At 32.7% G+C, this 27717-nt stretch overlaps 2 protein-coding genes and 1 long non-coding RNA gene across 3 annotated transcripts in view; 1 reads left to right on the plus strand and 2 right to left on the minus strand.

Annotated features, from left to right (window-relative positions):
- LOC126777143 (uncharacterized) overlaps positions 1–10767 on the minus strand; it is a 20561-nt gene extending 9794 nt beyond the window's left edge. The window contains exon 1 of the long non-coding RNA XR_007670020.1: positions 10483–10767. This is a non-coding gene — a long non-coding RNA (uncharacterized LOC126777143). The remainder of the gene's footprint in view (positions 1–10482) is intronic.
- On the plus strand, positions 5966–11402 carry LOC126777076 (tubulin beta-1 chain). Its single transcript, XM_050499954.1, has 2 exons — positions 5966–6153; positions 9610–11402. The coding sequence occupies exons 1-2, from the start codon at positions 6097–6099 to the stop codon at positions 10894–10896; spliced, it is 1344 nt and encodes a 447-aa protein (XP_050355911.1). The 5' UTR covers positions 5966–6096; the 3' UTR covers positions 10897–11402.
- LOC126777113 (uridine 5'-monophosphate synthase-like) lies at positions 10987–24018 on the minus strand. Its single transcript, XM_050500009.1, has 3 exons — positions 23830–24018; positions 13088–13228; positions 10987–12636 (listed from the first exon to the last, which is right to left on the minus strand). Exons 2-3 carry the CDS (start codon positions 13226–13228, stop codon positions 12139–12141), a joined length of 639 nt encoding a protein of 212 aa, XP_050355966.1. The 5' UTR covers positions 23830–24018; the 3' UTR covers positions 10987–12138.
- Positions 24019–27717: the final 3699 nt, after the last annotated feature.

A 27717-nucleotide genomic window follows, 5' to 3' on the forward strand; every position in this document is an offset into this window, starting at 1 on the left:
AAGATACTGGGTATATATAATTTAATATAAATACTACATCAATGTTAAGGCTACTTGAATTAATTCCTAGGACATCTTAATGTCTAGGGCATTGGCATTTCAATAGATCAGTACCCAGCATCTTGGGCAGCTATCTCTCATCTCGTTCGGTTAATGACCTCTCCTTGATAAGCTAATCGCTGCGACCATTATTATTCCATTAGAAACAGAATATTTTGTCTTGAACGATTTTACTTATGATGATATATCAAGTTGATATAAATTTAGTGTTTTTTATAAATTAAATTTAACCTAAGTACATACATTATTAAAACTTAAACATAAAGTGATGACTAGTTAAAAAAAATGTCAAATACGTTTTTGAACGAATATTACAATAATATCAAATTTGACGTGTATCTTTGAATATATTATATTAAAACGTCAACAGCGCAATGGTTTACGGTTTAGCGATGTAAAGTCGTAGTTTCGATCCTGTTCCTTTTGAGCTATTGTCATCCCCAATCTTAACACAATATTGTAGTAGAGTAAATGGGAAGATTAGCTCTTTCCTTAAAATTGCTATTTAGTATTGCATTGCATATAACTATACTAACCATATCATTTGTTTAACATGTATGTACGTATATTAATCCATATATTTAAACATAGCTCGGTAAATTAACTAGTTCTACATTTACATCCGCATTGAGTTATAGGACGCGCCTAAACTGTGGAATTTTGTACCGCTTGGCTCGTAAACGTAACTACTAAACGATGGAAACTTGTCCGCATTTATATTGTATACAGTTTACATATGAACTAGTTGTACCTTCAGCTTCGTCCTATACATGCACGCGGATATATATATAAATATGTAAACATTAATTTTGTTAAAAACATAAAAAAACTTACTATTATTGTTAATTCTTGTCATTTTTAACCTTGATTTACTAACAATTAATTATTTGTAAGTTTGTCATCTCCAACTTTATCTTTGCAAGTGGTATTCACCTTAATAGGTAATGCATTTGGTTTTAAGTTGTATTAAAATTGTATACCTTTGTACGTGTTGATGTATTTACCAATGGTGAATCTTAAATAAATAAATAAAAACAGCTGTGCACTTTAGTAACTAACTACACGACATAGAATTGAATCAATTTTAATATATTTATAACTTATCGATATAAAATCTAATACAGTAACAGCCTGTTAATGTCCCACTGCTGGGCTAAGGCCTCCTCTCCCTTTTGAGGAGAAGGTTTGGAGCTTATTCCACCACGCTGCTCCAATGCGGGTTGGTAGAATACACATGTGACAGAATTTCAATGAAATTAGACACATGCAGGTTTCCTCACGATGTTTTCCTTCACCGTTAAGCACGAGATGAATTATAAACACAATAGAATCTAATGCAAATAATAAAAAAGGAAATGCTGTTAGGTTAATTTGTATATTACATATTTTTATTTTACTTTATATAATTCTTACAATAAATTAGTCAATATCTGGACATAGTGAGTATTTTAAAGTGAGTGGTCACTTTACGTAGATATGGGTTAAGACAACTGTGTAAAATTACCATTAATTACCACCGGGCATTGGTGTTGTTTCTTACGTCTCTAATAACACTGGGTCAGTTATCCTCGATACTTACTAAGTTTAGTAAATCGAATATCTGCCTTTTGTTTCCACGACGACACAATCACAACCAGCCCCGGATTCATGCCTAGTCCTACATGGCACCGACCTAGAGTTCCCGCCATGTGAGAGACGCCAACCAGCCCCTCATAGGGCTTCAAATATCAAAGTGACTGGGCCTTGGATTTCAAGTCCGGACGTGATCACAATCTTTAGTCTCATTACCAATGTTACCTCTATATATATATATAAATTAGTTATATATAATAAATTAGTTTATTTTTTAAACTTTCTCACATTTAACTACTCAATTGCAAAGACGTTTTCGGAAACAAAAATGAAATGCCATGAGCGGAAACTAGTACTTATATTAAAATTTACGCCTAGGTTTACGCCTAGGTTTACGCCTAGGTTTACGCCTAGGTTTACGCCTAGGTTTACGCCTAGGTTTACGCCTAGGTTTTTTTCATTTGTTATATATATATATATATATATAGCATACATACATACAACCCTTAAAGTAAAAGACCAACTAAATAACAAGTAAACAAAGAAGTGATGCAATTTTTAATAATAACTTCTTTTAATAAGTGATTCATATAATTCTAAATAAGTATTGTAAACAGGAACTAAATCATTATAAAATATTAATAAGTAACGATAAACGATAATTACTTATCAATAATTTTCAAAGATAATCGATAAATGTGCTATAAATACATTATATATGTGTTATCACCCAGAGGAAATGCTTCTAAGACTTTTTTTATGAAGTCGAAAGACGGGCAAATGGTCACCATCGTTCCTAGACATCGGCACTGCAAGAAAAACCAACCCCTCACCAATGCACTACCAACCTTGGAAACTAAGATGTTATCTTCTGTTTGATCACACTCACCCTTCGATCAAAACACAGCAATTAGCGGTAGAATATCTGATGAGTGGGTGGTAAACGAAACCCTAACATTAAGTGAATTATCTTAATAATTTATTGCATACCCTTTCGGGCACATCCACAGAACAGACCAAGAGTCGACCAGGACCTCGCGAAATATCAGAAAATGGTCATAATCAAAACACTTATTTTTAAAAAATGAACGCAACCTTTAATTCAGCTGACGGGTTCGAGCGTATAATGTGAAATTCTTGCTTTTCCGATCAGATCTAAGTAACAAAAAGGGGGTCCGAGTTTCCGATTCGATTCCAATCCAACTTCGACTAATCTATATTTATTCGGATCGGATTCGAATCGATATGATGTTAACATATACTGTAATGTCAAACCTAAGCTTAATTGTTAACTTTTATGCCAATGGTCGATAGTTAAATTGAGGAATAGGAAAACGGATAAATCGCAACAATAACGCTTCGATTCGCTTGCGATAAAGTGACAATCTGTTTGTAAAATTGGTCTCCATTTCCATCAAAAGCACGGATGACCATAATATAACTTGCCGCTAAAGTTTTTACGGAATTAATAATCTGTGCTATATTCATAAACTCCTTCCTCCTTTTAATCCATAAAGGATCAATTAAAATTAAAAATACACGCCAGAAAATAACAAAAAATATAAAATTAAAAATTCAATTTGAAAAGAAGAAAATAATCGACCACCATAACAGCAAAAATCTGGCTATATTATGATTTTAAAGTTCTCAAAATCGCTACGTGACCTTATATAAATAACGCGTCAACCTTCGGAATCCTATAAATGTTTTACATTAAATGTAATTTACTTTGCTTTTTATATTATATATACACCCTTCACAAGGATGATTAGAGAGTTTGTTGAGCTAAATATGTAATATATATTTGCTTTAATCAAACTTACCTGAAAGACGTGAACTTCCTTACGTCATGACCCAAAATCATAAACATCAAATTCATAAAACAAATGAATTTAAAAACAAAATTATATAAGCGACTTTCAAATTCATTTCCCTCGTTCTAATTCTATATTTCGATATTCGAAATTTAAAAAGAATATTCCTTTTAAAAAAAGTCGAAATATATCCAAACCTATTTATAACATATTTAATTTATATACGAGATTACTTGAAATAATAATAATAAATACATATACTTCAAAACAGTTTTATATTTAACTTATGACATCATACAATATGGCGCTAAGGTCAACGCGATATTACTCATAAAAACAGTCGTGTATTTAATTATAATAAATAAGACGCTTAATCTCTCCTCATCTTGTCTTATTAGTTTCTATCATGAAATTACAACATTAAGAAAAAGCGGCACTTGACAATTAAAATAAAAACTATCCTCGTTTAAAAATCGACTCATATTTTCCTCAAAGCAAGACAATATCAATCTATTAAATGAAATAATCTTGTTATATCCTCAGCCCCTTTAATATTAATACAATGTACATCAAATAATATAAAAATCTATACTTCCATATCGGTCCGGAATTCCGAACCCCACCCCACGGCAAAATAATGTAGGCTGCCGGCCGGCGATCAATACCAACCTTACAAGGCGAAACATCTGCGCCGAAAATTCTGTAAATCACAAAAATTGCAGTCTAATGAGAGCTGTTTCGTATATAAAATAACAATAAAAGTTAATTTTATTTGATATAACAGTTGAAATAATTACAAAATAACTCAAAAACTATATAAAATTAAATAAGTTGCTAAATGATTGCTTCGTCACAACAGTTGGTAGCATTGGTAACACTATCCTGACGCGAGCCAATCAGAGAGGAGAATGAAATAAGAGATGTGCCTGTGTCGATATCGGAATAAAATTTATTAAATACCAAGTTTTTAAATATTTAATAAAATCTCTACATAAATTTAAATTTTTATCACCCAATTTTCTCAGTTGACCAAAATTGTTTTTTTATAGTTTCTTTAAGCTAATTAAAGGAATACCAAAAAACCAAAAATGTATGGGCCTTGGTACAAATGTCAACCACTAACGAGATCTATGTAATAAAATAGCCTACTAAATACAGAATCATTATAACCAGACCGCAACAAAAAATATGCAGTCAGTAAAAAGTTATAATTGAATGAAAAGTCATGTTGTTTGACCTTTTTTTTGCAAAAAACAACGTTAGTATAATTGTCTTTTCGCAGATTTTGAAATAAACTACGCATGTTATGTCATGCCACTTGGTGTCCCGTGTTAGGTTTTCACTGAAATAGATTTTGATCAAAGGCCCGGTACAAAGAAAACACAAAGCCTTTTTTTTTTGTTCCATCCTCACCACCTCGATGTCTGGAAATCCACAACAGCGTGATTTTTAAGGCATTTCCTGCCTCACACAACCACATTGTGGAACCAGTTATCGCCAGCTACTTTTCCGAACCGATATGACATGCAAACCTTCAAGAAAAAAGCGTAGGTATGCACCTGTAACATCCGAAAGCTTGCAGGTGCGTACATTACATCAATGGGTGGTCGTAGTTACTTTCTATAAGGTGAAATTAAAAAAAATACTCAGATAAAAACCGGCTGTGTTAGTACTCTAGCGCATTATTTGCTAAGTGCGAAAGGAATAAAAATAGTGTTATCTTCAATTTGCGACGCTACTTTTAACTAAATCAATATAATTCTGATAACAATTATTATTAACATAATTTAATTAAACGAAATGAATCCAGAAAAGTCTAAATAAATGAATTATACGAATATTATTTTATTATTATTGGTCCTCGTTGATGGTAGAGCTTTGTACAAGCTCATCTGGATAGGTACAACCCACTGATCATATATTCTACCGCCAAACAGCAATAGTTAGTAGACAAGGTTTGTAGCCATTAGCAATGTAAGGAATGGTTTATATTTCTTGCAGCACGAATGTCTATGGTGACCACTTACTAACAGATGGTCCATTTGCTTGTCCACGCCTACTTAATTAATAAAAAAATGCAATGTATACAGAGCACATTCATAAAACGTTATTAATAATAGAAATGTATATGTATTTTGCAATTTAGACAAAATATATAAGCACCCGATGTCTTTTTCTGTACCTGAACGTATATGCAAAATTTCATGATGATCAGTGGAGTAGTTAAGACATGAATAACAAACTCATACAAACAACAAACTCACAAAACTCACTTTCGCATTTATAATATTAGTTCGTATTAGAAAAAAATACATCTTTATATACCTAATAAGGCACTGAATTTTTTACAGTTTTAAATACTTTTTGACTATTCCGAAACATTTAAATTATATGTTATGACTTTTTTTATAATATGTACTGAAATATTTAAGTTTCAAAAAACATATGCATAAATAAATGTATGATGTCGCAATGCGGCAAAACTTATCGATAACTATCGAGCTTTGGTGCAGCACTAGATGAATGCCTTCGTGGATAGGTCGGGTCGGAACGAAAGTCGACTATTCTTCAAGCAACCACGAAAGTACGTGGTGCGTGCGGAGCAGAAATATTTAGTGTTAAGTAATTTATTAAGTTCACATTCTACAAAATGAGGGAAATCGTGCACATCCAAGCCGGTCAGTGCGGCAACCAAATCGGCGCTAAGGTAATTTCCGTTATTCTTTTGTTTTTCTACCGATTTTATGTTACGTTCTACGGGGTACGCGCGGCCGGCATTTTGTGACGCCTCTGTTGCCTGGCAGTCACGGAGAAAAAGTTACTTGCCCGTATAGTATTCAAAATGTTTTTTTGGTCGAGAAAATAACTCTTTCTGATATTAACATCTAAGTTACGAAAAATGGGTGTGGTCGTTTTTCGACTAATTAATGCTGCGCATGCTCCAATTCTTTTGTCTTATATTCCCGTGACTAATCTCTTCAATACTATAAAATAATTTTTTTTTTTTTAATTTAAAATATAAAAAATCTATATATTTAAAATTCTTATATACTACTAATGTACCGGTTAATCCACGTGTTTCTTCGTCATTCGCCGGCCATTTCACGTACGTTCGTACACTCGCTATGATGCGTATAGAATATATGCAAATTTTAAATATAGAATTTCCGATGAATCGTTATCATACGATGTTTGTTTGATATGTAGTATACAATAATATTATTATCATCAAGATATATTATCAGTAAGATTATAAAACGTTCCATTTGTTACCTACCTATTTATTTTATTACTCGACAAAAAAGCCGTTATGAGGGCACGCATACTTTGAATCCAACTCAAGGTTATACGCGTCCTGCTGATAAAGGGCGTCCAATCAGAAGGCGTTATTCGTAACGTTCGAATTTTAAAATACTGGTAGAGCAATAGCGCCATATGGCATCGTTTTTATAACGTTAAAAAAAACGTTATTATAGATCGTTTCCTTTTTTTTTTTAAAAAAAAAGAACATTTTAATGAATGTTGTTTTAATTATATTTGACTTGCTTTTCGCTCGGAATTACAATAGTTAGTCTAGAAGTATGTTTAGTAAAAAATCTATTAGCATAATTGCCAGATAGGAAGAGCGCGCATGTCCAGGTATAGTTCGTTGACCGCGTTCGATCTTCCGCGTTGGCTAAAATAACTATCGTTTAGAAGTTATGAAAGCATCAAAAAGTTTCTTTTAAAATATTTTATATATAGGAACGGCAACCGAACCGATTCTTCAGGACGCTTCCACGACATAAGTGTCTCGTACTTAACAGACAACTTACATCGTTTCGTTTTAGTCATGATTATAAATTAAATTTCATTCGTCAATATAAATAACTCGTTAATTATATTAAAATTGTTCGTTATCTCTATTACTATAATACGTCGTTTCATCCTGTTTTTGAAAACATGATTTCTATTGTAGAGTGGCATATTAGTCATATAGATTACTTTGCTATTCTCGGATATGTACGTGTTTGTTCGAAAAAGGATTGATGACCCATTTATAAGGAATGTGGCATTTATAATCGTTTGATTTCTATGCACGGTATGACCAGTCAGTGGATTGATAGATTAAATTAAGGTATTGAATAATTCAACCGTTATATATAAAAAGCAAGTCTACGAGCTTGAGTATATTAAATCGAAATGGTCGCGATTTTACCGAATTAAATCAATAAGGTAGCAAGAAAACAACTCTCTAGTAACGCATTCATACGGATTATAACTATGAGATTTAAAGAAAACATTTGTGTAAATATGTGCATAGATGCGTACGTACACACGCCCAAGACTGAAACTTACTGATCGTCTGTAGAAAATACAACATTACAATCGAAAGTTGACCTACTTCCAGTAGTTTTTTACAAAGTAAAAGGGCAAGACTTTACATACTCTCTACCAAGATAGTAAATGAGATTTCTTACGTTAGCGAACTAATTGATACTTCAAATAGGAGAACCACAAAAGTACATTGTGTCTATTAGTATTTAGAAAGAGAAATTATTTGAAAATACTCTCATCTCTTTTCATAGACATTAATTAAATATTTATCCATAGATTTAAAAAGCGACTTATGCCTAATATAAAGATGCGTAAGCGTGGAAGCATATTTTTCATCTTAACTAATGCTCAGAAACGATGCGATGGTTAAAAGTTGCGACATAAATTAAAAAAAAAAAAACAACTGTATACTTATACTGGCTGTAGAATACTTGACCCTCGTGTCGAGATGGCTCTCCAGTTTGGCACACGTCCAAAATCATGATATCAGAATTCACTTTCAACGATCCCTATACGTTTTAATATTATACCTACACCTCGTTCGAAGCTAATAAACGCACTCACGAATAAACAAAATTAATTGCATAATAATAGAAAAAGCAAATGGCTGACATTAAAATTTAAAAAACTGTAAACTTCGTAAAAAAAAAAAACAGGATAAACATTTTTTTTTTATAAACGCTATGGTATATTGTTCATTTATCTACGGTTATTAGAAATAAATAACGGCATGATAAGAGTTACTCTAGATAAAATGTCGTTAATCACAACTGCCTGATAGCAATTTAAAATTAGTCAAGCTTAAAAACAACGCAGCCTTTAAAAAAAACCGGCGCGAATAAGAGAAATAAAAGAATGTAAATTATCTATAATTAATGATAATTTTAAATGCTTTAAGGTATCTTAAAGAAAAATAGGATCAAAATCAATCACATTCAAACCGAATTCGTGGGAGTTGCGTCTAACCATTTTAGTTATGAGTCATGATTGAGATGGCGATAAAATCATTACAGTTAACATTGGGCCGCTATGAAATAGATGATTGCGGTTTTTAATGCTATTTCTATAAGCCAGCCAACATTTGAGTGATGACTTTCAAATTTATTCTTCCTTATTTAACAGCAGTTTTAATTCCGAATCCACTTCTATTGTCACGTTAATAACCCGCGCACCTTTCTAAAATTTCAATTAGCTCTTACCGCGATGTTGTCTTAATCTCGCATCTCCTTCCCATCGCCTTGTATTTACTGATGCTATCGGCAAAATATATCTGCGTTTAATGTACTTAATATTAAAAACGATGACTCGATGTTATAAATGAATTAATCTGAAAGATATTAAATAACGAAGTTGCCTACAAATAAGGTAAAAATGATTAACATAGCAATATCACTCGTTCTACATACATACATATATATTTTCTAAATATGTCCAATTTTTTCTTTAAAATATTCCGAAACGCCTACTGATAACCTCGCTGTTTATATGGGCTGACAAATATATAGGTAAATAAATTTAAGCTCTGTACTTGTTTTACGCTCACCGCTTATAAGGCGGCTTTGTGTTAAACGAGTTTTTTTATCTGCACATATTAAAACGGTTCAGTCGTTAGATCGATATCATGTAGTAGATAGGCCGCATGAATATTGCATTGCAATTCAACCATGCAGGGAAGGTTTGTTTTACAAACTTGTTGCCTAGGTGATGCTATTGCTGACTCATTTGCAAAGCCGTACAATTTCTTCTATATCTAAACTGGATTAACGTTTAAGATTAAAATGGAAGCCATGTCCTTTAATGAATGAAGTATTTAATGAATTATAAAAATGTCTTTCATTTCTTATAGTTCTGGGAGATCATCTCCGACGAGCACGGCATCGACCCCACCGGTGCCTACCATGGGGACTCGGACCTGCAGCTGGAGCGCATCAACGTTTACTACAATGAGGCCTCCGGTGGCAAGTATGTGCCCCGCGCCATCCTTGTCGACTTGGAACCCGGCACCATGGACTCTGTCCGCTCAGGACCTTTTGGACAGATCTTCCGCCCGGACAACTTCGTATTCGGTCAATCCGGTGCTGGTAACAACTGGGCCAAGGGACACTACACCGAGGGTGCTGAACTCGTTGACTCAGTCTTAGACGTCGTACGTAAGGAAGCAGAATCTTGTGATTGCCTTCAAGGCTTCCAACTCACACACTCACTCGGCGGCGGTACTGGATCCGGTATGGGCACACTCCTTATCTCCAAAATCAGAGAAGAATATCCCGACAGAATCATGAACACATATTCAGTTGTACCCTCGCCTAAAGTGTCAGATACAGTAGTCGAACCTTACAATGCCACACTTTCAGTCCATCAGTTAGTAGAAAACACGGATGAAACCTATTGTATCGACAACGAGGCTCTCTACGACATCTGCTTCCGCACGCTGAAATTGTCCACACCCACGTACGGCGACCTCAACCACCTGGTGTCGCTCACCATGTCCGGAGTAACTACCTGCCTCAGGTTCCCTGGTCAGCTGAATGCGGATCTCCGCAAACTGGCCGTGAACATGGTGCCGTTCCCACGTCTCCACTTCTTCATGCCCGGATTCGCCCCGCTGACGTCTCGTGGTAGCCAGCAATACCGTGCACTCACCGTACCCGAACTTACACAACAGATGTTCGACGCCAAGAATATGATGGCGGCGTGCGACCCACGTCATGGCCGCTACCTCACCGTCGCCGCCATCTTCCGTGGTCGCATGTCCATGAAGGAAGTCGACGAACAGATGCTCAACATCCAAAACAAGAACTCTTCATACTTCGTCGAATGGATCCCCAACAACGTCAAGACCGCCGTGTGCGATATTCCACCCCGTGGCCTCAAAATGGCCGCCACCTTCATCGGCAACTCCACCGCCATCCAGGAGCTGTTCAAGCGCATCTCGGAGCAGTTTACCGCTATGTTCAGGCGTAAGGCTTTCTTGCATTGGTACACCGGCGAGGGCATGGACGAGATGGAGTTCACCGAGGCTGAGAGCAACATGAACGATCTGGTCTCGGAATACCAGCAGTACCAGGAGGCGACCGCCGACGAGGACGCCGAGTTCGACGAGGAGCAGGAGCAAGAGATCGAGGAGAACTAAACTACCAACCTAATTCCTCGCATCTCCTTTCACACCTTACCAACCTTCCCTTGTCCTCGTCTGGACTTTCGCATTTTTTTGCTTCAGTAGTTTTATACAACTTTCTAACAGTTCTGGATGTAGTACCCTCGTCCTTAAATGCAGGACATTCTTGATGTTGCGTTATAGTATTTACATTCCCAGTGTTTTCTTGGCGGAAGGGCGCTCTCTGGAATGTTTATTACGATAAACAGTTATACCCCTTACGACGTGACCCCTTCACTTACACCTCTGCGGTGCTGTGAATACACTGATGACACAAAAGAAGATCTTTTGTTTGATAAGGCTGAACTTGATTTTTTTAATACCTAAGTTAATTTTTAATCTTTGTAACCAGTGTGATTGAGTTAACGTTGGCTTTTTGGCAATTAAAAGCTAATAATAATGTCGTACAATTTTTTCGAAGTCGATCAAAGTTTTTAATTATTATATTCCAGCTGGTGAATAAATAAACTACAATGATTTTATTGTGTTGTTTTATTTCATTATTATTTGTCTATGATTATAATAAAAATATTCGACAATCTCTTTATTTAGATATTGTTGACACAGATAAAATAAATAAAAATCTTTGCTTAAGTAGATCTCGTGTCCGATTAATCTAAAATCTTAAAGGTATGCATTGGTAATATATACAACAAAATTCTAGTTAGAATGTTTTCAGTTATTCATATCTCGATTGACTCAAAAATAGTAAATGAGAGGTGAGAAGAATATTCATTTAATGATTCATACAGATAATAAGTTGAATATACAAATTAATTGTCTAGACAATAGCTATGCAACAAATTAGCATGCAGCGAGTATAATAATTCCCACATTTCCTGAGGAAATAAACTGAATCATGCGTTCTAACAAAAATACATAAGTTTATAGCTTCAAAGTTTACATACCAGGAACTGGATAAGTTTTAACATATGGAAATACTAAATTAAGAGTTTTTATCACTCATTAGCGCTTAAAAGAAACCGCTACAGTAATTTCTTACTATATACTACTAACAAAATTTAGGTAGCTACACAAACACAAAAAATGTTTTATACGTTTATTAATATCTTAATTGTATTTTACAATATAATAAGATGGTGTAAGGTACAGATGTAGTTACTGGTGTAATTCTAATAAAATAATGTAATAAGTACATAATATGATTATATTTTTTTATAAACTTAAATATTTTATTTCTATTCAAGGACTACGTTATTATTGTACATTATGGTCAAAGTTGTCTTTCATACCAAATTGACATTCTTTAATGTGATCTGATACAATTTCAACTGTTTCATCGCTAATCCTACCGGCATCTCTGAGTATTTTCACTAATTCGGACATTGTAAATATCGATTTCACTTTGACGCCATTTGCATTAAGAACACTAACGCCACCTTGTTCCCTCTCAAGAACTATTACGGCGTCGGTCACAGATAAACCCTCTTTGCGAAGAGTATGAACAGTTTCTAATAGGCTACCGCCAGATGTCACTACATCTTCAACTACGAGGCACTTTTGATTTTCCTCAAAAACTCCTTCGAGAATTTTCTTAGTCGCGTAAAGTTTTGTTTCTTTTCTTTTCATAATCATAGGCGTATTCGTATTGACGGACATAACAGCAGCAAAAGGAAGCGCGGCATACGGCACGCCGCACAGGATATCGTGGTCTATTTCTGAAGCTAAGATTTGTAACTGTTGAGCGATTGCCATCTGGAATTTTAAAAAAAAAGTAACAACAACAAAGTAATCATTATTTTATCCTATTAGAACGTAGATTTAAATTTTCAATGTGTATGAAAATAATGTATTCCATTACAAAATAGGATTTCTTACATATCAATATTTCACGGATTTTTTTATGTTTGTTTGAATAAATAAAGATTAAAACGGAACTCGTTATAGAATTAATATAATATATAATAGGATGTCCGTTATTTTGACTTTTCTTATAAACTTATTCTAAAAAAGTATTAAAAAAAGATAAAATTCTAATATTTTGTTAAGTAAAAAATAAGACACACATAAAAAACAGCGCACGGATCGGTAGCTGAGAAGGTGTAAATAAATATATAATTTCAAACTGTCTATGGTTTTAGATATTATATTGATATAATTTGTTTGTATATTATAATTTAATTATAGTATAAAAATATGTTAGTACCATAATCTTTGGATGAGACACAACGACTCTCAGATCGAAGTATATGGGCGTCCTACGTCCGACCTTTGCTTCGATGTCACCAAGACGCACCGCTCCTACATCAAACAGCTTCACCGCCAACTCCTTAAGCATGCAAACCATCTGTATAGCAAAACAAACTCTATTAAATTAATAAATAGTGTTAAATATTAATAGAAAGGTTTTGCAAGAGTATAGTTTATACAAATACTGGCAAGTAATCTGATATGTAGCTTATAAATTTTGGCTTCACACGGGTCTAATATGGGTCTATTTAATGAGTTTAAATCGTAATACGTAAAAGAACTATTGGTTTTTTATTTTTACCAATTATCGTCATATTTAAGCAATGAAATTATTTTATCATTTTGGATTTTATATATAAAAAGTAATCATTCAATGAAACAATATTTTTGTAGTGTTTTTATTCGGAAACCCAAAGCAAATATTAGTGTAAATATTTTTCGACACATTTATCCGCTTTAGTCGTTTCCTGTTTATCTTTTTTTTAAAAATAAAAACATTGTTTATTATTTCAATTCAATTTATTTGCTTTAAACATAATATACATGCTTAGTAACTATATTTATGACAACCCAAAGCAAATATTAGTGTAAATATTTTTCGACACATTTATCCGCTTTAGTCGTTTCCTGTTTATCTTTTTTTTAAAAAATAAAAACATTGTTTATTATTTCAATTCAATTTATTTCCTTTAAACATAATATACATGCTTAGTAACTATATTTATGACATGCAAATATTTTAACTTAAAGTATATATTTAAATTTTAACTTAATTCTTCATTTAAATAATATTTTTGAAATTGATAAATAAATGTCAAATATTTATTGCAGGAATTCTTTTACCGCGTAAAAACATTTGTCAACCAACCAGTCATGTAATTTTTACCATAATAAAAAATAAAAACGACGGTATTTATTTGAAATTTAAGAATTTGTCATATAATTAAAGGGACATTCCCCTTAAATATATGACAAATTAAATGTTTTTTCTTCCTGGCAATAATATCTTTATTTAATATTTTTTTGTTTGCAGTATTTATGGATACTTTTACGGGTGGTAGAGCTTTGTGCAAGTTCGTCTGGGTAGGTACCACCCACTCATCAAATATTCTACCGCAAAACAGCAGTACTTGGTATTGTTGTGTTCCGGCTTAAAGGGTGAGTGAGCCAGTGTAATTACAGGCACAAGGGACATAACATCTTAGTTCCCAAGGTTGGTGGCGCATTGGTGATGTAAGCGATGGTTAACATTTCTTACAATGTCAATGTCTATGGGCGTTGGTGTCCACTTACCATCAGGTAGGCCATATGCTCATCCGCCTTCCTATTATATAAAAAAGAAGGATATTACCTATTAGATAAGATAACATCAATGTTATGTTTCTTCTTTTGCGAATAAAAAATAAATATATTATTTAACCGCGTTGTATTTAATTGTAATCGAAAATGTAAAATTCCGATTACGGATTACGTTAAAAATATTAAATATATATAAATATTAAATATATAAATATCACATTTAAAAATATATAAAACATGTATGACATGTGGCTGACAACACACACAAAACCAATATTATAACTACAGTTATAGTACGAACTAATACTATAGTTTTAAAGGCAGAAATAAATAAAACAATTGAAAGAAATTCGATATTTCAAGGAATGACAAAGCGACCTCGTCTGATCGGTCTCGCCATCTTTCTTAAAATGGTTGAACTAATTGAGAAAATTTATTCGACAGTACCAAATTTTTATCTATTTTATTAAATACCTATGTAAATTGGTAAAAAACAATAATTACTGAATTTTTTGCCTTGAGATATCTTTATAATAATAATAATATAATAATATCCTGGGACATTTTTCACACACGGCCATCTGATCCCAAATTAAGCTTGTACAAAGCTTGTGCTATGGAAACCAGACAACTGATATACTACATATACTACTTTTCTTTTGTAAATACATACTTATATAGATAATTACACCCAGACTCAGGACAAACAGACATGTTCATGCACACAAATGTCTGTCCTGGGTGGGAATCGAACCCACAACCTTCGGCGTGAAAAGCAAGTGTTCTACCAACCACGCCAACCGGCTCAAATTTATATATATTTATATATATTTATATTTATTTAAATACTGTAACATGACGATACAATAACGCTTTTTGATTTTATTGTTAGGGATATGTCAATTCATTAAAAAGTACTGATTTGTCTATGACCTCATCATTATATCTTTGGTAAGAGGACAGTTCGCCACAAAGCTAGGTGTGAGCATAGATAATACATATAAACATGAATTCTGGGTGTGAGTAAGGTCGATATCAGTTAACTCAGTGACAATAAACACGTAAATAGTACATGTTTAAATAGACAAGGCAAAATATTAATAGTACCAAGAATGCATTATAATTCTTATTGAATTAAAATATATTGATTTTCATGTATGAATAATAAAAAAAAACAATCTCATTTTTATATACAAATTTATTTCTATTAAAATATGACTGCGTCAGTTATTATTATTTGCGTTTATTTATCTTCTAATTTAATTCGAAAATTAAATATTTTTTTAGCTATTTCCATGTAAATAACTATAATGTATTGTTTTGTAATAATATGATAGTTTCTTTCAACAGTACACAATAGGCGATAGTATTACACTCGTTGGCCAACCGCTAGAATCGATTTACGCTTGCGGTAAAAAAATGAATTTAGTTTTTCCATAGACACAGCATCCCATAATCATTGTACAAATTGTAATGGATATGATTCACGGGCTTAAACAATAATCAAAATGGCTGAGGGTTATTATTAAGCAATTAAAGGCCAATGTGCGTTAAGAGTGCGTAACCATAAATCTCTGAGCCATGCCATTACTGTCCAGTCCAACGGGGTCAACAGCATGACAATTCGCGTAGCATGTAACAATCAAGCGCATGCATGCATGAAACTCACTATAAAGTCACAAAAATGAAATTTTAATTAGCGTTTTATCCAAACGTTACATCTCAACAAATTTGTCGCAGAATATATTTTTGTGCATAAATAAACGTATAGCGATCGATTAGTTAAACAATGCCGTGTCTTCTTCTTTAAAATGACAAAACAATAATGATAGAAAGAGAGAAATCAGTGTTTTAGTACAAGCCGCTAAGCAAGTACAGGTAACAATTTCAAGTACTGCTGTTTTGCAGTAAAATATCTGATTTGTGTGTGACACCTAACTAGACGAACTTGCCCAAAGCTCCACCGTCAACCGTATCGTGTCTACGAATTATTTTAGTAATTTCTTTATAATGATTAAACAAAAAATGTTGAAAAAGACTATATGGTGTAGAATACAATAATAAGCTTGAGTCCAATCTGTTAATCGAGAACATAAAAACATCTTATAATAATTGTGCTCTTGATAAGATTAATGTTCTAATCAGGGTCAGGTGAGTGTCGCAGGGGTCAGATGACGAACTGGTTATAGTCAGATTGTGGGATCACAGTATATATCAGCTTTTATAAATATACCAGGAGAAAACTTAGAAGATTTAATGGCATAACCAATGTTTATATCCAAACTATTATTGTCGTAGGAATGTTTCGTCAACGGAATTATGCAAATAATATTAATCAATTTGAACATGGAATTTTCCTCCACGAAAGCTTAAAGTTTATAAACAGGCTACTTAGTATGTTAATATTATTTATATACTTTATGAGATCTAATTAATTAAGTAAAAACAGACGAAGAGAATTGGCGAAACTATAACAGATATAATAAAATGTATTTGGGGTAGCTGTAGATCTATGGAAGTCGTTAAACTAGGTAAGCTTGCTAGGAGAGCGTGAAAGATATATTTTACAACTTAGGAGTGACATTTTGAATAGTTTAATGTTAATAAATAATATAATGGTCAAGTTTTCAGTCTGTAAAATAAATAAATTTCACAATTTTGAAATCGCCAATGTAAAAAGACGATTGTATTAAAATATTACTAAGTACTTATAATGAAGTTTACTATGAAATTTACTATGAAGAAGCCGAGATGACCTAGTGGTTAGAACGCGTGAATCTTAACCGATGATCGTGGGTTCAAACCCGGGCAAGCACCACTGAATTTTCATGTGCTTAATTTGTGTTTATAATTCATCTCGTGCTTGACGGTGAAGGAAAACATCGTGAGGAAACCTGCATGTGTCTAATTTCATTGAAATTCTGTCACATGTGTATTCTACCAACACGCATTGGAGCAGCGTGGTGGAATAAGCTCCAAACCTTCTCCTCAAAAGGGAGAGGAGGCCTTAGCCCAGCAGTGGGACATTAACAGGCTGTTACTGAAGTACTTATAATAAAGTCAACAAGCACATTTGAATGTTTAATTTTTAGATATGTTTGTGCCATTTAAAATTTTCACTTAATTTTGTTTATATCCAAAATTGTATACTACATATTCTACTAAATCAATACGTCACTATGACAATAAGCTAAAAATCCCGACAAAAATTAAATTTCAAACTCAGGACTATCAACAAACTTAATTGGTTAACTTAACTGGTGGTAGGGCTTTGTGCAAGCTCGTCTGGGTAGGTACCACCCACTCATCAGATATTCTACCGCAAAACAGCAATACTTGATATTGTTGTGTTCCGGTTTGAAGGGTGAGTGAGCCAGTGTAATTACAGGCACAAGGGACATAAAATCTTGGTTCCCAAGGTTGGTGGCGCATTGGATGTGTAAGCGATGGTTGACATTTCTTACAATGCTAATGTCTAAGAGCGTTGGTGACCACTTACCATCAGGTGGCCCATATGCTCGTCCGCCTTCCTATTCTATAAAAAAAAAAAAAAAAACAAACCCGGATTATCCCCGAAATCGGAAAACTGGTGAATAGGCAATGGCTATTTAAGGTTAAAATGTTTAATAGCCTTAAGAAAGTCTAACAGGCTCTCATAATCGAATGTGCAGTACGAATCGCGCGTCAAAAGCGCCTTGTTTTAAAAAACAAGTATCCAGTAGAGTGAGGTATGTATCTTCATTATTCACCCGTGAAATGTTGAAATGTTGTCGACTTATGGTGATATACTATTTTGATGCGCGTGTCTTGTATTGTTACGATTATTAAGATCAATATCGCATATCACTTTCTGACATTTCACGACCGTTTTCTGCGTTGAGTTTCGAGTTTTTTCTTACAGAATATATTATAGAGCTATATTTAATAGCATTGCTTACAGATACAATTTAATTAAGGTTTAAACTTCTAAACATCACGTATCTTCTTTTGACGGTTCTGTCGAGTGCCTATTTACAATTCACAATGGAAATAAGTGTTGGGTTTTTCATTAATGCATTATTATTTTTTCCTGGTATATAATTGTCGTATGATATACTTGCATATAATCATAATATGCCATCTAGTAGATAAAATTATTGATGCGTTTTAAAACTTGGAAATATTTGAAATTCGTAATCAAATTTACCCAAAAAAACTTTACGCAATATATATTATAGTTTAAAGAATTACAAGTAAAAATTGTAAATTAAATATATATAATTTAATAATAGCTTTGTGTCGGTCGGGAATCGGGGGGTACTATTTTAAATTTGCCTAAAATAAATTAAAAAAAAATGACATAGTTATATTTCTGTGTTAACGTGTAAAACATTTTAACTTAGATATTTAATATTTGTTTCAATGTAATGTTAATTAAATTGTTGTAACATTAATATAAAATAAATAATTAATGAATGAAGATAGAAAAAAAAGTATATAGGATATATATATAGGTATATAAGTCTCAATATAAAATATTATAACCAGCGTTCACGCAATTTTAAAGCTGTAAGTCTGATATTTTCTTTAATTCTTTACGTAAGAAGGTAAAATTCAATGTCGCTTAACACTTTCTGAAATTCACGTTCGTGTTCCGCGATTATTTTTGAATTTATAGCTCTATTGGACTTATTTATACCTTATAACCTTTAACGAATACAAGCGAGAAGTAAAATTATTTCGAAATAAATAAAAAATATATTTAATCCTCTCACTTTTACTTTGTGGTAGCTTTGTGCCTGTCTGGGTAGGTACCACTTATTCTATTCTAAACAGCAATTCTTATTATTGTGACGGGTTTGAAGGGTGGGTAAGCCAGCGTAACATAAGCCCTTAATTCCCAATATTCGTGGCGTCTGAGCTGTGTAAGGAATAGTAAATAGCAATTTCATACAGCTCCAATGTCAATGGATCTGTTCACCTTCCCCCAATAAGCCTGATGCTAAGTGAATACTTCCTCCCACAGCCACATTAGTAGTAAGAAATATTAATCATTCTTAACATGGTTTTTTCACCATCAACCATGGTAGCCAAATGCGGCTTTACTTAAAAACGTTATTTAGTAATTGTTTAAAACCCGTTATAAAACCTTTATATGAACGTATACCCTTTGAGCTTTTGTTGGCAGACACACTGACCCTTTAAGCCGACAAAAATATTTATAATTTTTATAATTTTTTTATAATTTTTTATTTAGTTTGTTAAAATTACTATACATGGCACTACACGTCTTGAATTTTAATCATTTAAATCACCATAATTTTGTAAGATATTTGTGATCTCCACGCATACACTAAATGCTTTTTATAAATAGATAAACCTGATATAGTCGGATTATAATATTATTACGTTGCTGTCGAGATTGTGTTGGTTTGCTTCAGACTAATCCTAGAGAATATAAAAAAAAAACTACTTAATTATACATTTATTTAAAGCAGGTATCATCAAGCCTTAAACAATTTGATGATTGAGAAGTATTTTAATTCTGGAGATTTTATTCTTTGTTAAAACAAGAGTCAGTTCGATCTAAGAAAGTTTACTTACAAACTTCAATTTTTCACAGATAATAAAAATTGTGTTGCACGATACTATTGGAAGTGAAACTTGTTAAAGTATACATCTCTCTTTCTCTCTAAGTCATATCTTTCTTCTTTCTCATGTAACGAAATGTACCTCAACGTGACGCGTCTTTAATATTTTACTCTCAATTCTCGTCCAGCTATCGATTACATCGAATCGCTAAGATTTGTACAGTAGCCATTTTTAATTTTAATTTGTATATACAGGGTTACAGGGTAATATGTCACGATCCTTTTAAAGGGTTATAGTTCAGGACAATAGCTATCAAATGACCCCCAAAATGCTTATGCAAAAGTGTATCGTTTTCGAGTTATTAATTTTTTAATATTTTTTTTATTTAAAGGATGTTTAAGATTCTAAAATTCAATAAAAAAAATCAACGTATTTTCCCTATTTTTTTTGTATTTCTTGCTAGGGTACATCCTAGTTAATAATAACCAGTTATAAAACAAAAACAATCTTCAAGCATTTTTAAATTACAGATCCAAAACTGTACAACTTTTCGATTTTTAATTTTGATTCTTTAAGTTACTCGCAATTTTTTTGTAAAAATCACTATGGCTCTTATCGTGCGGATCATTTTAAAAACATCTGCGTTTCCTTAGCTATCCATCGGTACATAAAAAGTACAGTAACAAAAGGCCGGAACTGTGTAAGCCTAACAATCATACAAGTCACTGAGTATGACTGACGAGTATATCAATCGTATTATAGTGATATGTGGTATGAACATTATTCAAATTAAATTAATTAAGTATTTTCATTTCAGAATATTTTTATCACACCTTTGTAAAGTTTTGTAAATCGTGACTTTCTCACGGATTTATTAAGGTTGAGAGATAGTACAAAAATAATTAAAAGACCGTAATTATAACACAATAGGCCTTATCTGTTTTTGATAATAAATATTTAGAATATATTATATATACCGTTTCTTTAAGATAAATTAGTAAAAGAAAGCTATCATTCAATAGTCAGTGCTAATAAATGATTACAGACGAATGAAATAGATAAATCTGATAGTGCACATGCGTTTGCGCATACATTAATTAATAAGACAGTCTTAAAATATACATCAGATATTCTACCGCAAAACAGCAATACTTGATATTGTTGTGTTCCGGTTTGAAGGGTGAGTGAGCCAGTGTAATTACAGGCACAAGGGACATAAAATCTTAGTTCCCAAGGTTGGTGGCGCATTGGCTATAAGCGATGGTTGACATTTCTTACAATGCCAATGTCTAAGGGCGTTTGGTGACCACTTACCATCAGGTGGCCCATATGCTCGTCCACCTTCCTATTCTATAAAAAAAAATACATACATTTTTTTTTAAATTATTAGTGTCGGCTCACCTGCGGCTTCGCTTGTGTCATAATTTCGAATTGCTAATTTATCAATTTCCATAGCTCTTTCTTTAAAAATAAATTATTTTCATACAAACTTTCATGCCCTTTATTTTTAAAATTAAACCTCTAAGGTGAAATTTCAAAAATCCTTCCTTATTGCTAACCTACAGTGTAAAAGAAACTCATATCTCAACTTTCCTGGTGCTAGGCCCAGTAATTAGGGCTTTGCGCTGATATATTAGTTGTTACAGTATAGGTATTCTTGAAAAAGTCATATCAACCAAAAACGTTAAAACAAAAATTATTAAAAAAGGGTTTTAGTAATAAGGTATCGTGAAAGTAAAGCCGGTTCCTTCGAAATCTTATATATGTTCTTATCAGAACCGGTGGGTCTTTTTTGATAATCAATAAAAACTTTTAATATTTAAATGTACCATATATTCATGTTTTAAAACTTTTTATTGATCTTTTCAAATTTCGAAATATACATATAATAAATTGTATACAATCAAAAACAACAACGGAATTTTTTTAATATTTTTATTAAAAGGCCCAAAGTAGATGTCCTTGCAGCCACCTTTTGAACAACTCGACTTAACCTATTAACAGTTAAATAAATAATTATAGCCTTTCGTTACTATATATATAAAAAGAAATCGAACCGCGTCTGTAGGTACATAATTTATTTATATGCGTTTTTGTTCCATATTTCAACGTTTTGGGCAGTTCCACAGAAAATACAACTTTTCAAATTTACAAAAATTATTTGGCTTGCAAAAAGCCCTACCAGGCTTACTGCAAGTCTGGGCAGGTACCACCCATTCATCAGATATTCTACCGCTAAATAGCAATACTTAGTATTATCGGTTTCAGTTTGAAAAGTGAGTGAGCCAGTGTAACTACAGGCACAAGGGACATAACATATTCGTTCCCTGTCCACTGATCTCAAAAGATTCTGCAAGAACAAATCGAAATTCACCGCAGAACACGACCGTTAAATGTCAGAAAGTGATATGACATTGACTGTAATGATACCGTTTAAAGAATACACGCATTAAAATACGTACAACACGTTAAACATTTTGTCGGCTGACAACATTTACATTTCAATAAAGATAATTCCTACAGAATAGCAATTAATACAAACCTATAATTTGAGATATTCACTGTAGTAATTAAAAACTTTATATATACTAATTATTATATTTAATACTTTTTCATCTAATCAACAGCATCATAAGCAAGAGAATGGGTTGCGTTCGAAAGTCCATATTATCTGTATTGTTATACTAAAATTGCAAATTAATGATACTTCAAACACAAGTATAAATTATTACATTAATTAATTATAACCAAGGCGTTTAATATCAGTGTTTTTGTTGCTGTGATATTATTTATTATTTTTTAATATGACTATTTATGAATTGTATCATTAATTACAATTTCAAGAAAACGTTTCAAGGGTTTATGTATGAAATTATTTAAGTATTCTACGTATAATAATTAGCAAACCTTATATTAATTTTGGGAAGTGGTCACTGCCACTTATAATAATTAGGAAGAAATATAAGGAAACCACTGTCTACACCATGAGTTGCTAACCACGTGATCTTAGATACTAGCTTCCGCCCGCGCTTATGTCCGCGTATGAGTAGGAAGGTGTTAGCCTATGTGTTAAGTCAGAGTCCGACTATCTCTATTGCAATTTAATTAAAATCCATTTAATAGTGTTTGTGTGAAATAATAACAAAGATAAATTCATCCTCACAATAAAGGGGGAACCCCCTTTATAATATTAGTGGGATGTTCTATCTGTAATTCACCCTCCAACACCATTCCCAGCAACGCAAACTTGTTTGGCAGAATAACTTGTGAGTTTATGGTACCCATCCCGATTGTACGCAATGCTACCATCGATAATTTAACGATTTGATGTTCTAGATCGTTCTACGCGTACGAGCAATTCTTATTTCAATAGTTAATGTTATTTAATGTACATTAAATACGAAAGCTTATTATTAGTAAATATTAGTTACTTTTTATCGTTTCTGTGTATTTTATTTGTTTTATAGAATGATAAATAGAATGAAATTAGTATATTATTACGCAAATTATATATATTAAGTTTTATTATGTTCCATTTATAAAGGTATATAAATATTTAATAATTATCAAGATAATATTCAATCTAATTAAATTAAGGTTTTATGTTCAAATTTATTTATAAAAGCTTGACTTCATAATTATCTTGAAAATCAAAACATATTGTGCAATAAAATAATTTACAGTTATATAATTAAATTATAAAATAAATATTAATAAATTCTCTCGATATAAATTAAAAATTAATTATTTATTCGGCTTTCAAACTGAAGTAATACATTACATACAATAATTACGCCTTGCTGTATATAAATAAATAAAAAAACTTACTTCGTATGAAATACAGAAATCCAAGAATTAAATCCGTTATAATGAACACTCACTACAACTACATTTGATATATATGGTATATTATGTACTTTTCAAACTTCACTCTGGTCTGTTTTCCAAATTGCACAATGAATAGGACCTTGGATCAATGAGCTGTCCGGACTCGAGGAGATCTTATAATGTAATGTAAACATGTCTGCGATGTATTTTAATCATCTACCTATATGGTAGGTTGACCGTCAATGTTGATTATCGTGGACAGTCCCTTTATATTCTTATCAGAATGAATGACGTGACACTTATGGTCTCCTGACTGATTAACGGCAAGTATTATCTGAGGAAATACGTTAATTGAAAAGAAGATTTACTTGGTGATAGGGTTTTGAGCATCATTGTATAGATAGGTACCACTCGTTCATCTGATATTAAACCAAAACTCTCGGGATCTGCATTCTTATAAATTAGTCACTAAGCAAACGACACAATCAATTAATGTTTAACTATCTTTCCAATTTAAAGCATTTAAAGACAACAATAAATGGAATTAATATGCATATAAAATAATTAACGTACAGCTACATGTATGTAGGTATTGTTTACAGATATAATAAAAAAAAAACATAAAAAAATGGTCTCCTAAAACTATAACGTGAAGTCAAGATATACTTTCAAAAATAGTAACTGTATCACGGTTAACTTCGTTTCATGCTTTCTTCTTTCTTCGTGACATTGGCGAAATAATCAACCTGTTGGCAGAACTTATAACATGCTTTCTATCATTTTGGAAGGAAATACCATAAAGCTGAATGATACACAGAAGGAGTATTTATATCATTTGAGAAGATAATGAATATCTATAATATAAACATACTTAAATTACTGGTCGTAGGGCTTTGTGCAAGCTCGTCTGGGTAGGTACCACCTACTCATCAGATATTCTACCGCTTAACAGAAGTACTTCGTATTGTTGTGTTCCGGTATCAGGCACAAGGGACATAACAGCTTAGTTCCAAAGGTTGGTGTCGCATTGGCGAAGTAAGCGATGGTTAACATTTCTTACAAAGCCAATGCCTATGGGCTTTGATGACCACTTACCCATATGTTCGTCCGCCTACCTATTCAATAAAAAAATAGACTTATAAACTCGACTCTTTTTACTATTCTATTTCGTCTCTTTAATTAATCGTCAGTTTACTCCGAAACTCCAACCAGTTCAACTCAAATTTAGATTTTGTCCTTTCTGACAATATAAGAGTGGTCCCCGTACTCTCAGTTTATGATATCATTTGTCGATATGTTACTGGTTTCTTACTAGCTTTAAGTGGCAACACCGTCCACGTATACTATATTGACATTTTTTCAAATAAATTATATATATGCAAGTTATAGTTAAAAAAACCATTTAAAACTAGATGCTTGTAATAAAGTTATATTTACATACTGAACTAATTGACAAGGTGTTTGACAGTATATGTGTTTCAACTAGAAATGCTACGAAAACTAACCCCTAGAATAATGATTTTATTATACAATTTATTTTACCAGACCTTATAGGCGGTGAGTAAGTATCACTAACTCAAAAGTAAAAGTCAATATAGAAGCGTTACACTTACTTATTGATTGTCATAAATCTACCACCGGTTCGGAAATAAACACCTCAGACCCGAGATGAACCGGCGAAAGAAACTCAGCGGTTTTTTATATCTCATCCTTTATAATTACAAGTGATATATAACAAAACCAGAATTTTACACACATATATATATATATATATATATATATATATATATATATATATATATTAAATAATATATATATATATATACTCACAAGGTGTGCAATCATTTTAAAAGTCATTAGTTATGTAAATCCTTTAGCACACAAACGTTCCTTCGCGATTCTTTTAAGTAAGTAAGTAAGTAAGCGCTTTTAAAAAGTGGGTATTCTGAACCCCTTAGCGGACTCCTAGCAGTAGATACTTGCTTTTCCACCAGCAACGCTAACAACCTGTAGGGTAATTACCTGTTTTTGAAAGTTTTATAAAAGTAAATCGAAGACGAACTGATCCACAGTTCAATGAAATAATATACTAATAACCATATACCAAGAGAGCTGTCGAAATACTCTGGCAAAAACAGCAGGCTCTCTGGCATTCATCCAGAGTGAGCCTCTCTGCGTTGATACCATAAGTTGGCGCACCGAAGTTAGCTCCAATAACAGAAAAGCTAAAAGGAAACTTATTACAAGATGCATGACATATAATTTGGCCAGGACTCGATTTCTATCAAGCAAGAGAAAACCTGAAAGTATGAAGGACCGTAAGAAATGACGTGGCAAGGAAACATTAAGTAAATTAAACCTCTATCTCAAGATACCAGCCGTTCCAGGAATAATGGTCACACGATCAATACGCAAGTGGTTTTGCCAGTGTATGGTCAAGAAATAGAAACGCGCGTGATAAGCTTTTAAAAGGAAATGGAATTAGTAGTTTATAGTAATAGTTTTTAACTCGTTTAGGTCAGCGTTTGACCGTTGTCTTGTCTGATGTATAGACACGGTCTAAGATGTATCACGCTTGCTTAGAAAATACCTAAAGTTAACCGCTACCGCTACCGCAAAACAGCAGTACTTGGTATTGTTGTGTACCGCTTGGAAAAGATGAGTACAGTAACAGCCTGTAAATGTCTCACTGCTGGGCTTAGGCCTCTTCTCCCTTTTTAAGGAGGTTTGGAGCTTATTCCATCACGCTGCTCAAATGCGGGTTATTGGAATACACATGTGGCAGAATTTCGATGAAATTAGACACATGCAACCTGCATGTTCTAATCCTCACGATGTTTTCCTTCACCGAAAAGCACAAGTTATAATTCATAACAGAAATTAAGCACATGAAAATTCAGAGGTGCTTGCCCGGTTTGAACCCACGTTCATCGGTTAAGATTCACGCGTTCTTACCACTGGGCCATCTCGACTTAGAAGGGTGAGTGAGCCAGTATAATTACAGGCACAAGGGACATAACATCTTAGTTCCCGAAGTTGATGGCGCATTAGCGATGTAAGCGATGGTTAACATTTCTTTCAATGCAAAGTCTATGGGCAGTAGTGACCACTTACCATTAGGTGGCCCTATTAAAGACTAAGAGTAACTATAATAAAGAGAAGACATAAGCAGTTTTTCCTAAAATTGCAATTTTAGGAAAAACTGCTTATGTCTTCTAATAAAATAAAATAGGTAAACTCCTAAAACGAATAAAACAATCATTTGGATGTAGGTTATTTAATATTGTATTAAAGACTTAACCAGAGGTGCTTGAAAGAAAAAATGTATGTGACCTTATGATTTATTAAAATTTAAATTCAACCGGTTACGGTTTAAATCTTCAATGCCAAGTTTTTAACGAAAATATGTAATCGGTAAGGAATTAAACTATTTCCATAATACGAATAGCGACCTATTTACATTTATATAATATTATATAATAGTTTAACATTGAATTTTATGATGTAACCTACTGAGATGTGCTTAGAATTAGAAGGTTCTATTTAAATATATATTTTGATTTAAATATCTGCTATACACATCAGAAATTGTAAATCAAAGAAATCTTTTTGTAAATATTAAGTAGGCAAATGCCTAGCAATATAGAGCCTTATCCATGCCAGATAGATATGTTAGATTTTCTTCCAATAATAGTATTTTCATAATGTTTAACAGAGCATAAAATGAATTGCAAACAGGATAAGCAGTTATAAAGAAAAACCTCACCTCTCTCCCATATCCCATAGGTCAACTGTCCAAAACCAGGCAGGCGTTCCTTCGATTCGCCATTTCTACCATAAGCCATCTTGATTTTTATAGAATAGGAAGGTGGACGAGCCTATGGGCCA

The sequence above is a fragment of the Nymphalis io genome, chromosome 22, assembly GCF_905147045.1.
Source record: "Nymphalis io chromosome 22, ilAglIoxx1.1, whole genome shotgun sequence".
NCBI classification, from domain to species: Eukaryota; Metazoa; Arthropoda; class Insecta; order Lepidoptera; family Nymphalidae; genus Nymphalis; species Nymphalis io.